The sequence below is a fragment of the Bombus vancouverensis genome, chromosome 13 (genome assembly GCF_051014615.1).
Source record: "Bombus vancouverensis nearcticus chromosome 13, iyBomVanc1_principal, whole genome shotgun sequence".
NCBI lineage: Eukaryota > Metazoa > Arthropoda > Insecta > Hymenoptera > Apidae > Bombus > Bombus vancouverensis.
The window spans coordinates 8681364-8694632 of record NC_134923.1 but is presented as its reverse complement, the minus strand read 5'-3'; the positions used below and the strand labels follow the sequence as shown (position 1 = coordinate 8694632).

General features: G+C 40.0%; 1 protein-coding gene across 4 annotated transcripts in view; it reads right to left on the bottom strand.

The window, feature by feature from the left end:
• The window catches only part of LOC117161098 (protein kinase C-binding protein NELL1), an 88719-nt gene extending 75935 nt beyond the window's left edge, over window positions 1-12784 (bottom strand). For all 4 annotated transcript variants that reach the window (XM_033342329.2, XM_033342340.2, XM_033342351.2 and 1 more), the window contains exon 1: window positions 10084-12784. In XM_033342329.2, coding sequence (XP_033198220.1) covers window positions 10084-10408 — 325 coding nt within the window. In that variant the 5' untranslated portion in view covers window positions 10409-12784. The remainder of the gene's footprint in view (window positions 1-10083) is intronic.
• Window positions 12785-13269: the final 485 nt, after the last annotated feature.

Genomic DNA, 13269 nt, shown 5'->3' with positions numbered 1-13269 from the left:
GATTTTTCAAGTGGATTGTTTTTATGGGGAGTGACCCGTTTATGGAGAGATGGTGAATTTTCATGGGGGTGAATCGTTGCTTCGAATTATTTAGTGTCATCATTGTACGGTGTGGATGGAAAGTTTTGCAACAAGATGATTTGGAAGATTTTGTGCACTGATAGAAAATGTCAATGTGCATAGACAGAACATCCAATGTGAAATATTGGTTATGATTTTTAGAGCAATCTGGTGATGAGCAGAGCAGGATATCTATGCACCAATGGGAAATTTATTTTAGATTTATTTTAAATTAATTTTGCAACGAGGAAATTGTATGTTCGAAATATCAAGTCGTAATTTGCAAACTTACGAGAGATTAAAAAATCTACTTTTAGATACTGTCGATTATTTCTTTAAGAAGTTAGTAAATTTAGAAAAAATTCCAGAGTCGATGAAGAATTCTTAGAATATGAGCTGAACTCGAGGTTCCGCCAACGATGCACGCAGCGTTTCCATTTCGAGGCCACGTAAAACCTACGATTCGGCTGGTGAATTTGGGTCACTGTCTTTTGTATAGGCGAAAAGGGTTGCCCCTTATTATTTTGAAACCAGTTCAGAGGAGACCTGAGCGGCGCGACAATGGAAGAAGAATCGTATCCCTTTCGAATAGAGTGAAAACCGCGATGACAGGTACGATAATGCCTCTTTTAGAGAAAGTGGTAGCCCTTTCTTGTACAGCAAAAGTTATATGCTTTTACTCCACCCACAAAGATCCCAAGGCACAGATATTTTCATTTTTAAGATAGTTTCAAAGGAAAACTTTCATTCGTTACGTTCATTTAATTTTTGTGCTCAATATATTCGAAGTTACTAGAAAATTATTTTTTTAAAAAGCATGCTAATGCTAATAAAATGAAATTATACTTTCGACCAGTCGTTCATTATTTTTCTCGTACTATAGTCACGTAATATGTTAATAGATCTCTGATTATGTTTCAAGATTATTTCTTCTAGCAAAATACAAATATACTCTCAATTATTTTCAACAAAAATTATGTTTCCACGTTATACTGACGTTAATAAAATAAAATCGATAAAGTGGACAATTAATTGAAATTATCTTCAACGAAGGCAGAATCGCGACATTTCGAATATTTTTCTTCGAAAGACGTTACACTGATATTTCAATCATCAATGGAAAAGCTATTTTAATCGTGTCGAACATTTCTGGCAGTGCTGACAAATCGCTGAAAGTTAAGCTCCAGCCGACCTGACGTAATTTGAAGTGACGCCTGCTGACACAGTAACTGAACGAGAAACGCGTGCCGTCCAGATCAGCTTGATTATACAACAAAAATTCGCTCATCCGCAGTAACTGAAACACGTGAAACCCTCACGTTCGCTGATATTAATTCACCTTCGTATCAAACGTAACGAATGAAAAAATTTTATTAGCGAATCCACATTTACGATTCCTTTTATCCTCTCTTAATTCTCTTTCAATTTTCACGAGTTTTCCACTTTTTAAAGAAACAAATTCCTATAGATTCATAGCGTATTTTCGTATTACGAAATTTTCATTAGTTCTGTGAACATAGAAAAGCGAGGTTTGCTTTTAATTTAAACGTAGCCAATATTAAAAATCTAAAATTAAAGCCTTTAAAACGATCTACTCATTTGGCCATTTTTGCCAGGAAATTCCTTACTCCTGATCTTCGATTTTTCATATAATATTCGCTACATAAATTGATTATATCTATTTAACAAATCAAACTGATTTTATAAATAGAGAAGTCTATATTTACAAACATTGATGTATTATTATATTTCTATTAACGTATAAATAAAACACATAGGAAAGTTAAGTTAAACGCAAAAAGAAATGAGAAAATACCATTATGAAGAGCTGAAAGGAACACCGCGATTATGAAATCCTGGCGTGGGAAGCAAGCGTGCTTCGTTGCTTCTGATACGAGATTGTGTGAGTACGATGGGGTCGAAAGAGGATGAGGAAGCACAGCAACCCCGGAAACGTTCAAAGCGAAACAGTATTTCACCACCATCTTGATATCCAATACCACTATCACGCTGTTCCATTTTACAAGCAAAAATTCGCGATACCTAGCCAAGATTTTTATCATCAAACGAAACAATTCTCAACTCGACGATCTAGCAAACGTTCTACTCTCTAAGTTTATATGCACACATGTTTCTTTATTACCATTCTTTGGCATTCATTTACCTAGAACTATACGCCAGATTTTCCGAGACAGTGGAAACAATCGTAGCGAAGAATATTTTGAACAGCGCCTTTGTCTTTGAAACTTCGACAGAGAGCGAGCGCATTGGCACGTTTGATGCGCCGTCAAGCAATTAGCGATGGAATCTGAAAGACTTGGAATCGTTTCGAATTTGTATATATGGCAGAAAATTCGAAACATTTGCAACACGATTCGAAGTATTAAAACTCTTGAAAGTCTCGATAAGCCTTGATTCTTTGTCTTATCTTAATCTTTAAAAGTCCTGAAAAGTCTTCTCTCGATCGAGATGTCTTCACGGATACTCGGTCGTTCCAAACTTTCTTTGACATTTTGCGTCGATGATACCTTTTGAACGAGATCGATCAAGAAGTTTGTAAGATACGTAAATACTCAGCAAACATTCAAAAGCTATCGAAACTGATTTTCAAGACTCGGGACCTACCAACACTCGTCAAGAGTTTCAAGAATTTTAAGCCTCGAATCACGTTCCAAGTGATTCCGAATTTCTCGCCATCTATACAATTGAGATTCAAAGCGATTCCAAGTATTTCAGATCCCATCACTAGAAACAATATTACGATAAAGCGTCTCTCTATATTGCATTGTACCAACCTAACATTTCGTCTCTGTGTAAAAGTTGCCTCTATGCGAAATTAAGGTGTATTCACACTTGGAGCTCGTATCTAATCGCGCCTATTATTGCCGACTGAATTATGCTCGTTCGCCGATTTTACTGTTCTCGCGAGACGGAATAGTACAATGATCATACTGTGAATGTACGAAACCATTACAATAAACCGGTCCCATTGGCTGGTGTCTGGCGCCTGGCCTCACAAAGCCCGCCCTTAAGCTTGTCGGGAAAAGTTCAAGAACAAGGAACATTTGTCCACTGTCGCAGATACTTAACGACTGCTAGTAATCGTGATCCAATTACTTGTACGATATATACCCTAATAATTTACGAAAAACATGGATTTGTTTACTCGTTTTATGGTTATGTTTACGACATTAATGGCATGTATTTCGTTATGAAGACGTGTCATAATTGTTCCAAGTTCGTTTCACAGTTTTATGACGGTGATAAATCGAGGACGTATTTTTCAATATTTTTTGCTCCTCTTATTCGCATTGAATAATAAGTTTTTCTTCTTTTCTTTCTTCTATTGGATAGTAGATTTTTATCTGCTTCGTTATTATTAAATAGCCAATTTTTAATTAACCCAGAACCTTTCATGACTCTAGCGGAATACTAATTTTGGTTACAGCATCGCAAAATAATTGCAAATAGAAATATCCCATAGCTGTTCTTAAATTGCTCGAAGGTATTTTAGTGAATTTATTCAATGTTCTTCGGGTATTCAAAATTACGCCAAACCTGAATATGAATTTGCGTGGTAGCCCGAAAAGCAATTCCAGGATTAATTCACATCGGACAGCAATTTTCTGATAAAATTTCGTAATATACTAAATCAGCATGTGAACAATTTGTAAAAATACTGTGTGCACCTTTTACGTACATTTTTGAAATGATATCGAGCCAGTCGGTGGAAAAACAGAATTTCCGTGAACACGTCGAATTTTGGCCGAGAACGAGGCCATGCTGAACTTTTCGGGATGATGGATGCAAAACAACTGTGGTAAAGCACGTCGAAAGAGAGAGAGAGAGAGAGAAAATTGAGAACGTCGAAGCGTTGAAACTTTATATGCAATTTTATTCGAGTATCCTGCAGAAATATACGAAATGTATATTATTATACCTTAATTAAAAACGATTAAAAACAAGTGATGAATAATCTATTCCGTCCAAGTTTATTCATGCAGTTAGTCGACCTTGACAATCGAGAACTTTGCCGACTCCGTTCCTCCGATCTAGAAATTAAGTCATCGTCAACTGTTCGTTGCATCGTTTTATCTCGATTTCCTAATTTCGTGTTAATAATTCGTAACGTCGTATTCCTCGAAAATCATTACATAAAATACATAGGAATTCATAGTGAAATATAGTGAAGTGTAAGTGTGTAAATCTGTGCAGTTGGCAACATATTCATCCTCCAAGTAATGTATCTTTTTCTTTATCATACGAAGACTATGTATTTATTTATGTGCTCATAAGTTGACACAGTACGAAATTAAGAATTACGTGTTGATTAGAGGGACACGTATAGGGACAAAGACGTAATTGGCATAGTTGTAAACTTCGAATTAGAAATTCTTCTCTGCAAGTTCATAATATCTTTGTTTTTATTTCACCTAAACTACAAAATTAATATTTATGCGTTTACAGGTTGACATAGTAAGAAATTCAGAATTACGTGTTGATTAGAGGGACACGTATAGGGACAAAGATGTAATTGGCATAGTTGTAAGCTGCAAATTAGAAATTCTCCTCTGCAAGTTCATAATATCTTTGTTTTTATTTAATTTAAACTACAAAATTAATATTTATGCGTTTACAGGTTGACATGGTAAAAAATTAAGAATTACGTGTTGATTAGAGGGACACGTATAGGGACAAAGATATAATTGACATAGTTGTAAGCTGCGAATTAGAAACTCTTCTCTGCAAATTCATAATATCTTTGTTTTTATTTCACCTAAACTACAAAATTAATATTTATGCGCTTACAGGTTGACATAGTACGAAATTAAGAATTACGTGTTGATTAGAGGGACACGTATAGGGACAAAGACGTAATTGGCGTAGTTGTAAGCCGCAAGTTAGAAACTCTTCTCTACAAATATAGTAAGTATCTTTGTTTTCGTTATACCTAAAGTACGAAATTAATACGTATGTTGTTATAAGTTGGCACAGTACGAAATTAAGTATTATGCGTTAATTATAGTGATAGATATAGGGACATAGAATGGAAAGGTATCGATCTGAAAAGGGACCGGATCTAATTTACGATAAAGTAAAATCGGGAAACCGGCTCGTGTCTCGTAAGATAGGGGAGCGGTGATAGTCTCTGACTCACCCTCGGTGAGAAAGAATTACGAGCATCGAATGTTCTTCTCATAGAAGTTCTGGGTTTTTCTTAGAAGTCTACATTTACCCATCTCGCGTTTGTCTCATGGGAGCTCATGAGACGGAAGGAACTCTGCTTGCACTCTCTCCGATTGCGCAATGCTAATAGGAATTATGACAGATTTGAAGGAACAATCACCTATTTATACTTTGGGCTGCATCTAATAAATTCGCAAGATTCTTTAAACTTTTTCTGTTTATTCCATATTGATAAACATTAGATACCGAAGATCTCTTTCGTTAATTTTTCTTAGAGTATTCGATGAAGATACTGTACCGAATTAAATGAAAGCAAGAATATTGGGAAGAATCACAATTGTCGATATATCTTCCTTGATAGTATAATAATTTTCTCAAACGCTTCTACACATTTTTAATACATTGTAAACAAATGAAAAGTTAGCAACTTCTAACTCTGTTCTATTATTAAAAACGAACATTTAATCGATACTCATAGACAAATAGAAAAAAGCCTGTAAATAACTCATCTCGTTAATTCCACTTTACAAGAAGCTCAGACAATAGAAACGTCTTAAAAACGAATATTTAACTGATCTTTAATCTCCACCTTAATATTCAGTATAAGCAAACACAACGAATTAAAAACTCGTTTCATTAATTCCGCCCTGAGGCCAAGCTCGCCCAATAGAAATAAAGAAAAGAGAACACGGTCAAGAAACATTAGTTTCTCCTCCATATAGACGTATCCCCTCTCCACAGCAGAGCTTTGCAAACTTTGCACGCCACAGTGTGGCTATCGATCAGACGCCGTCCAGAAAATGATGCATTACGTAAAACTTCTCTCAACCTCTCCGCCTTGTATCCCGCAATAAGGCTTTTAATTTGCAGCCCACAACCGTGTCAGTGATCCAACGTCTCCCTCGACTATTCCCAACAACGAGCAGACCCGGCTCGGTTCGCCTTAAGGCGGTAATCATCAAGAAACGAGCAAAAATTTATCGCAGCCAGGTGTCGGCGGGGGACGACGCGAGAAACGACGCAGAATATCTATTATATCCGTCTTCACGAGGATCGTGCGGAAGAGAGAGACAGCGATAGATCGTTCCTCTCTACGATATCTAAATTTAAGAAGTGGCACCACCACCGTTTCCTTCGATACGATTCGTGCACCACGACCGTTTGCTTCCTTCTAGATCGTGGAAAACACGACGACAGCTCGAAAGAAGAAGGCGACGAAGAGGAGGAGGAAAGGTGGGCGGTGGCGATTAACGCCGAAGGCAGCAACAATGACCAGAATGCGATCATTCGTGATTTTTCGCAATAATTTGGGTACGCTTTGGAAATTTCGAACGATTCTTTACAAAATATATGGAACTAAAGTTTGCCTTTTACCTTCAACTATGTATCTCCTTGCTATTTCTTTCTTCTTTCTTTTTCTTGGATATCGTCCGTTTTGATTTCTTCGATACGAGTCTCGCATTTTAATCGTCGGTAGTTGTAGCGTTAAGATAGAAATAGACGGATAGACGAACAGAAGGAAGATGGATGGCGGGGCAACGAGATGAAGAGGAGGGCAAAGAGATGCGACGAAGAGGTAACGGTATGCGAAAAAATATACTCTTGGCACTTGGCTTCGGCAGACGACGAGATAAATAGCGCGCGTGGGTGCGGCTCGCCGATGTCTACGGGCCACACGCCACGTTTCCACCGGAACGCGTCAGCCACGAAGACCGAGAGAATGAGAGGGAGCCGAGGAAAACACAGCCGGAGGTGGCCGTCGAACGGCCTGCACGTTTTCCGCGGAAAATATCGCTTTTTCACCGTCTTTTGTCGCATTCACCAGTCTCGCACAATGCATCCAAACGTGTGTATCTAAACGGTTCCGTTGCTTGTGCAGTGCTTTAGAACGTGGTTTTTGTGAACACGGTTTGCAGTTACTTACGTGGATCATATGTTAAAACGACTAATACACGTTAGTGCGGATTTTGATCACGTTTGTGAGAAATTTCAAGATGTAAAAATCGACGGAATATGCAGGAATATATAATATATACAAAATAGATCACACCGCTTATAATATTTAACAATTTAAAAGAAATCTCTATGGAAATGTTATCTCTTCAGTTGCATTCATAGAAATATTAACAGTCGATGAAAAGAAATTTCTTCCGATCGAAAAAGAATTCGTCGTTGAAAAGATTAATGTTAAAGTTCGCTTAGACCGGACTAAAATCAACGACCGGGCTTCCTGCACATTTAAATTCCACCCTGTGTTAAGACGAACGCTGAATAAGCAGATAGTCGAGTGATTCGATTGACGAAAATCGCGAAAACTAAGGTGCAGAGGGCGAGTCTCGTGCAACAGTTTCCTCGATACTGGATTTTGACGCAATGCGTCACATGCTTACTGTCACCACTTGCCACTTGACTATTCGTCGAAGAAAAAGTCGACCTAAAAAGCGCTGAATGCACACCTAGCTTTCTGGCCCATCCGCGCCTCTTTTCCCACTTCCCTTCGCTCTTTCAATTAATCTTCCTTAATTTCCACCGATTTTTTTCACCGATTTTTTCCACGACGAATGAATGAAACGAGAGACGAAAAAATAAAAGGGAAGAGGAGAAACCGGATAAAAAAAGAACGAAAAAACGAGAAGAGAGGGAGGCGCGTAACGAATCACGAAACGGAGCAGCAGCATTTTAATAATACACGTATCTGCATGCTCGAGTGGAGACGTTGCAGGCGCCAACATGCCTGTGAATATTTCTCTTATTTTCCCGGCGGACAGGCCGTGCTGTTTACTTTTCGTATTTCGACCAGCCGGTCAGCGTGTTTCGAGCTTTTTGACAATAACTACGAAGGTATGTAGGAGTTCGTTGATTTAATAGGTTACCCTTAGATAATCCGCAATAATGCGCCAAGACTCGCGACACTTTCAAAACTTTGTCACGTAGATTATATACAGTGAACAGCAGAAATATTTTCACACCATTGCATTTATTACAGCATTTATATAATATTAATATTAAATCAAGTCCAAGTATAAGTTCTTCGTATTACCTGACAGTTCTTTCGTATGACTATGAGAATTTAATGCTATGAAAATTAGATGCGCATGATAAGAGCCCGATGGGAAAATAAAGCTGTATACAAATGTGTATTTGGTATTTGTATAGCCATTGTAGTCGGAACAAATACGAATGTAATTTTCGAATTGAAACAATCGGTATGTTCCCATGTCAACGTTCATTCGAAATGAGAGATATAGATTAGGCGACAGATGATTAGAAGATGGTTAATAAGAGAGAAAGAAGGAAAATGAAACGGTCTTATAGGTCTCATCGTGATAAATAGACTGAGGATTTTGGTGCATTTAGAGGAAATTTGAAGGTGCGAAAAATATTTGTTGCGATAAATATTTAGTGGTAATATCGAATTAAGTTGCACTTTTTTTAATTACATTCATAAAGCGATGGATCTGCATAAATATCCGCATTCAAATGATAAAGATTAACTGAACGATAATTGATAATACCTTCGGTACTTTACGTCGTTTAGAAATAGAAATAAATTATTCGCGAGGATTAAAGTAATTGATTTTGACGAGACAAACTCAAGCGTCTCGGAGTAATTGATATTTAAGATGATAAACAGTCAAACGTGGTAAAGTAATAATGAATGATACCTTTCATCGGTCTTTGAAAAAGTCTTATTTCAAAGACAGAAACTTCTGTTATCTTAATATGCTTATTGCTGATTGAATTTTCGTTAGCCACAATGTTATATTCTAACAAGTAATTTTCTCAAATGAACTCCATAAACACGATGATTAATTATATAAAATAGCATATTTGAAGTTTCTTTACTTTCGTGTCGAGGAGCAAATACGATGACAGGATGAATAAAGTTATACGATTATAAAATCGTTTAATCTTGCGAAACGTTATCAAATATAATTCGTAAGATCTTACAATCTAGATATTACCATTTATTGTATGTGCATGGTAAAATAAATTATTAGATTTACAAAATTTATTCATCTGTAAATTATCCTGCAAGTCTCATTCTTATGGATTATGGTATTATCAGAATTGTCAAGAAGAAGAAAGCGTCTTTCTTGAAATTTCACGACCTCTTATCCACCTTCCTAGTCTAAGTTACATCCAAATCGATGTCAAATATACTTCGTAAAAAGTAAGTGCCAACTCCGGTGCAAGACTTTCGCAGAAAACATTCGCGACCCCCTAGAGGGAGAAACGGCCTTGAGCACCGATTGATTCCGCAGAGACTATAGTCTCACCGATTCTCCAAGCGTTCTACTCTACTCCACACCCTTTAACCCATTCGCGTAGCATTCGGCGTTTCATCCTAATTAATTTACAATAATCTACTTCTAAGAATTGTTCATAATTTGGTTATATTGTCATGTTACAGATACTCCGTGTTTCGTATCTAGCAAGCTACTTCGTCTGCTCTATTTAACGCTACATATTCGTCCGTTGCAATACTCGAATACTAGAATTTTTCAAATTCTCCATTAAATTCTAGCAACGAGATAAAAATTCCTCTGTATCAAAATTAATCCAATACGACTATTCCTTTTAAGATACACAAGTAACTAAAATTTCAAAAATTCTTCACCCAATTACGAATACTAAATTATACAACATAAACGTCTAATCACTAACTATACAAAATACAAATCCGGTCTCTTCTCTGTTCCATGTTTCGGAAGCAAATTATCACGTAACAAGGAACCACAAATTTTCCCAGGACTTACTAAGAATCAATCTGAACAAACAATCGAATCTCCACGGAATCAGAGAGACAGTGATTGAAATAGTCTTAAAACTTACCAGGAGAGACGGCGAGTGCGAGGAAGGCAGCGGCAGTGGCGAGTAGCAGTATCCTAATCGCGTTTCCGCCGGTTCGTCTTCTGCCAGGCCTCGGAGCGGCGTGACAACCAATCCGATGACCATTTTTCTCGTTCGATTGCACATCGAGGACAACGTACGCCGGCTCGTGATACTGAAGTTCGTCCTCGTTGTCGGCGTCGTCCGCGACGCCGGGCGCCGCGGCAACGCGTCTACGTCGTCGTGGCCGTGGTGATCGCGGCTGCTGAAGGTCGCTGGCACTGCAGCTGCTGCCGATTGTACGGTCGATTACCGAACCGTAATACATGGCCTGCAGGAGCGACCACTGCCGTGCCACCGGGGGCTGCACTCGTCAGCGTGTCCTCGTCGCAACGACGCCGTACGAAACCGGGACTGCGGCTCCACCAGCGGTGTCCTTACCTACGACACCCAGCGATCTCAAGGATCCGCGGCCGCGAGGCATCACCACGACCTGGCGCAAGCCGAATCACCACCAGCACACCCGGCACCAACCACCAACTCGTGATCCTTTTCTCTTCTTCTTCCTCTTCTTTCCCTTCAGAATCTTTGCAAAAAGCTTGTCCTTTCCTCCTTCGTTGTGTGTTTCGTTCTTACAGTTTAGGATCTAATCGATGAACTTGTGTTTCAATCGTTTTTTCAAGTTATTCGATGCTTCTTTGATGTAGGCTATTTATATACGTTTTTTAATCAGAATACATACATATACATATATATAATTATAGGTTGAGTTTTAGTATTCTTATGGGTGTTCGAGATGGATCACTGGTGCTTTCATTTTTGTAATTGTTTCGCGTATATGTGTACGTATACGTTGGTTTCACTTGGAGAATCGGTGGAAACACGAATGGAGAAGGAAGTTAGGTGTAGACACCCCGACGGGACTCGACGTCGATGAAGAGGAGGCACCGCGTGCGACCCGGCACTCCTACGCGCGTCGACGTCGGAGGGAAGAAACCCTCTAAACGAAAGCGTACACGCTATATTACCGGCGACACGTCGCGGCTCTCGCGGTATACGTGCACGAGTGTGCGGCCCCGTGCGTGTAAGGGAGTAGCGAAAGGGTTCGTCGCACTCGCTAGTCAAACCCTTTTTCCTCTTTTTTTCCTTCCTCTCCTTTTTTCTTTTCTTTTCGTTGCCCACGCGAATTCTTTTTCTCTCCCTCTCTCTTCCTCTGTTACACTAACAAAAAAAAAAAACGTTCTTCTCGTACAGTTGAGAGCCGTAGTTCACAGAGCACCGTGTGTGTCACGCATCACCTTCTGTCACACACTTCTACCTTCTTCCCTTATCAATTCCCTCCTTTCTTTCTCTCTTTCTTCCTTCGTCTCCTGTTCCACGGCCGGCTCTTCCACGTCTTAATCCTCACAACGTTCGAACAACGGCAGCAGCGACCGGCTGCGGCTCGTCGTGTGTCCAGCGCGCCTGGACACTACCACCGTCCGGCAGGAAGTGTCGACTGCCACGAGGTGGACACCTCTGCGAGCCTCTGCCAGCGGCAGCAGCACCAGCGAGACAGCGGCGACGACGGCGGCGGCAGCGCTAGGCAGCACCGCCGGTGCTGGTAGCAGTGGCGGTAGTAGCGGCACTGGCAGCTGCAGCTGGTGGTGCACCGGCGCATCCGGATACACCACGCATTCGTATACGAAACTCAAGCCACGTCTACCCGTGTCTATCTCGTGTCTAACGTCTTCACTTTGTTAATTGATCGAAACCGCTTCACTTTGCCATTTCATTCCCTATTATCGTTCGATTATTCTAAATATCTCTATATATAGTATCTTCCTTTTTAGCTCGTGTGCCTCCGAAATACCAATTGTTTCATACGTTTATAGCTATATTTATGTATACACGTGTATATTTTTATTGAAAGAAATTCGACGAACTTCAAAATCGTGACTCGAAAGAGAAACACGAATGCCTGATCCGTTCTGGCGGAGTCTTCCAAGTGTACTGAGCCGGTGTGGACACACTGGCCGCGTGTCGTGTCGTGTGCGGCAACGTCAGTACCAGCCAGTAGTAGAGGCCAAGTCTGTCGCTGTCTAAGCCAGGCAAGGCACTCGAGGCTGGCAGCACCACGACGCGGTGGTCTCTGGTCGCGCGACTGCTAAGCGGTTCGGCTACGTCCGTAGCGAGCTCGTGCGAGGCCCGCAACGCTCTCTTCGGCCACACGTTCGACTCGCGCGCAGGCGGCAAACACGAGCGCGCGCGCGCGCCTCAGCTTTCGTTCTTTCTTCCTCCAACTTGGTAAGATGAAACAGGATAGGCAGTTTCGAGGTTTGAGTGTGTATGTATCGTTGATGGTAGTTGGAGATGGCTCGAGAACGGAGAGAAGCGCGGCTCTGTCGGTCGACTCGTACTTTCGGGTATACAGCAGCGCCGCGACGCGCTCCAACAGCACGTCGGGACGCCCCTCGATACCCCGCCGATGCCATCGGCCTGGCCCGAAATCGATGCCCCGCAACGCGACGTCTCGAAACCACCCCCTCGTTGCCGACCTGTGTGCCATCAAGCGCTGCTATACTCGCACTCTCTTTCTTTCTCTCGTGTTATCTCTTTACGTTTCTTCTTTACATTATACGTATCTTTACGAGCCGCTTGCTTTTGTTCTTTCCTTTGTTCTTTTGCTTTTCTTGTACGTAGTGTTGTATTTTTTTTTCTTTTTATTATTATTTTCTTTTTATTTTTTTTCTAAGATATTCTTCTTTACAGTGGTACGTAGCCTTATCTTTCAGTGCAACATTTTTCCAGCATACCTCTATACGTTTCATTCTGTAGTATTAAATTTTTTGAAGTCAGGATACTGACGAATAATAGGAAATTTAATATACTTGGATCTAATTAATTAGTAACGCTATAATAAATACAATGGTTCAACAGTACTTTCTGTAGCCATGGTATTCGGACTGAGATAGTTTCTTAGATATATTCTATCATGTTTCGCTCATTTCTTACATTCAGCTCCTCCTCTTTCTCTCTCTTTTACACTGTAACTTCTATCTTTGCCCTTCTAGATCTTATTACATGTTAATATTGTTTTACACGTTTCTTACCATTAATTCGTCGACTAGTACTGTCTTGTTCATCTCTCTTTTTCTCCTTAGAATTTAGACCATTTTCATTCTCTTACCTGCTCCTTAATATCCTCTC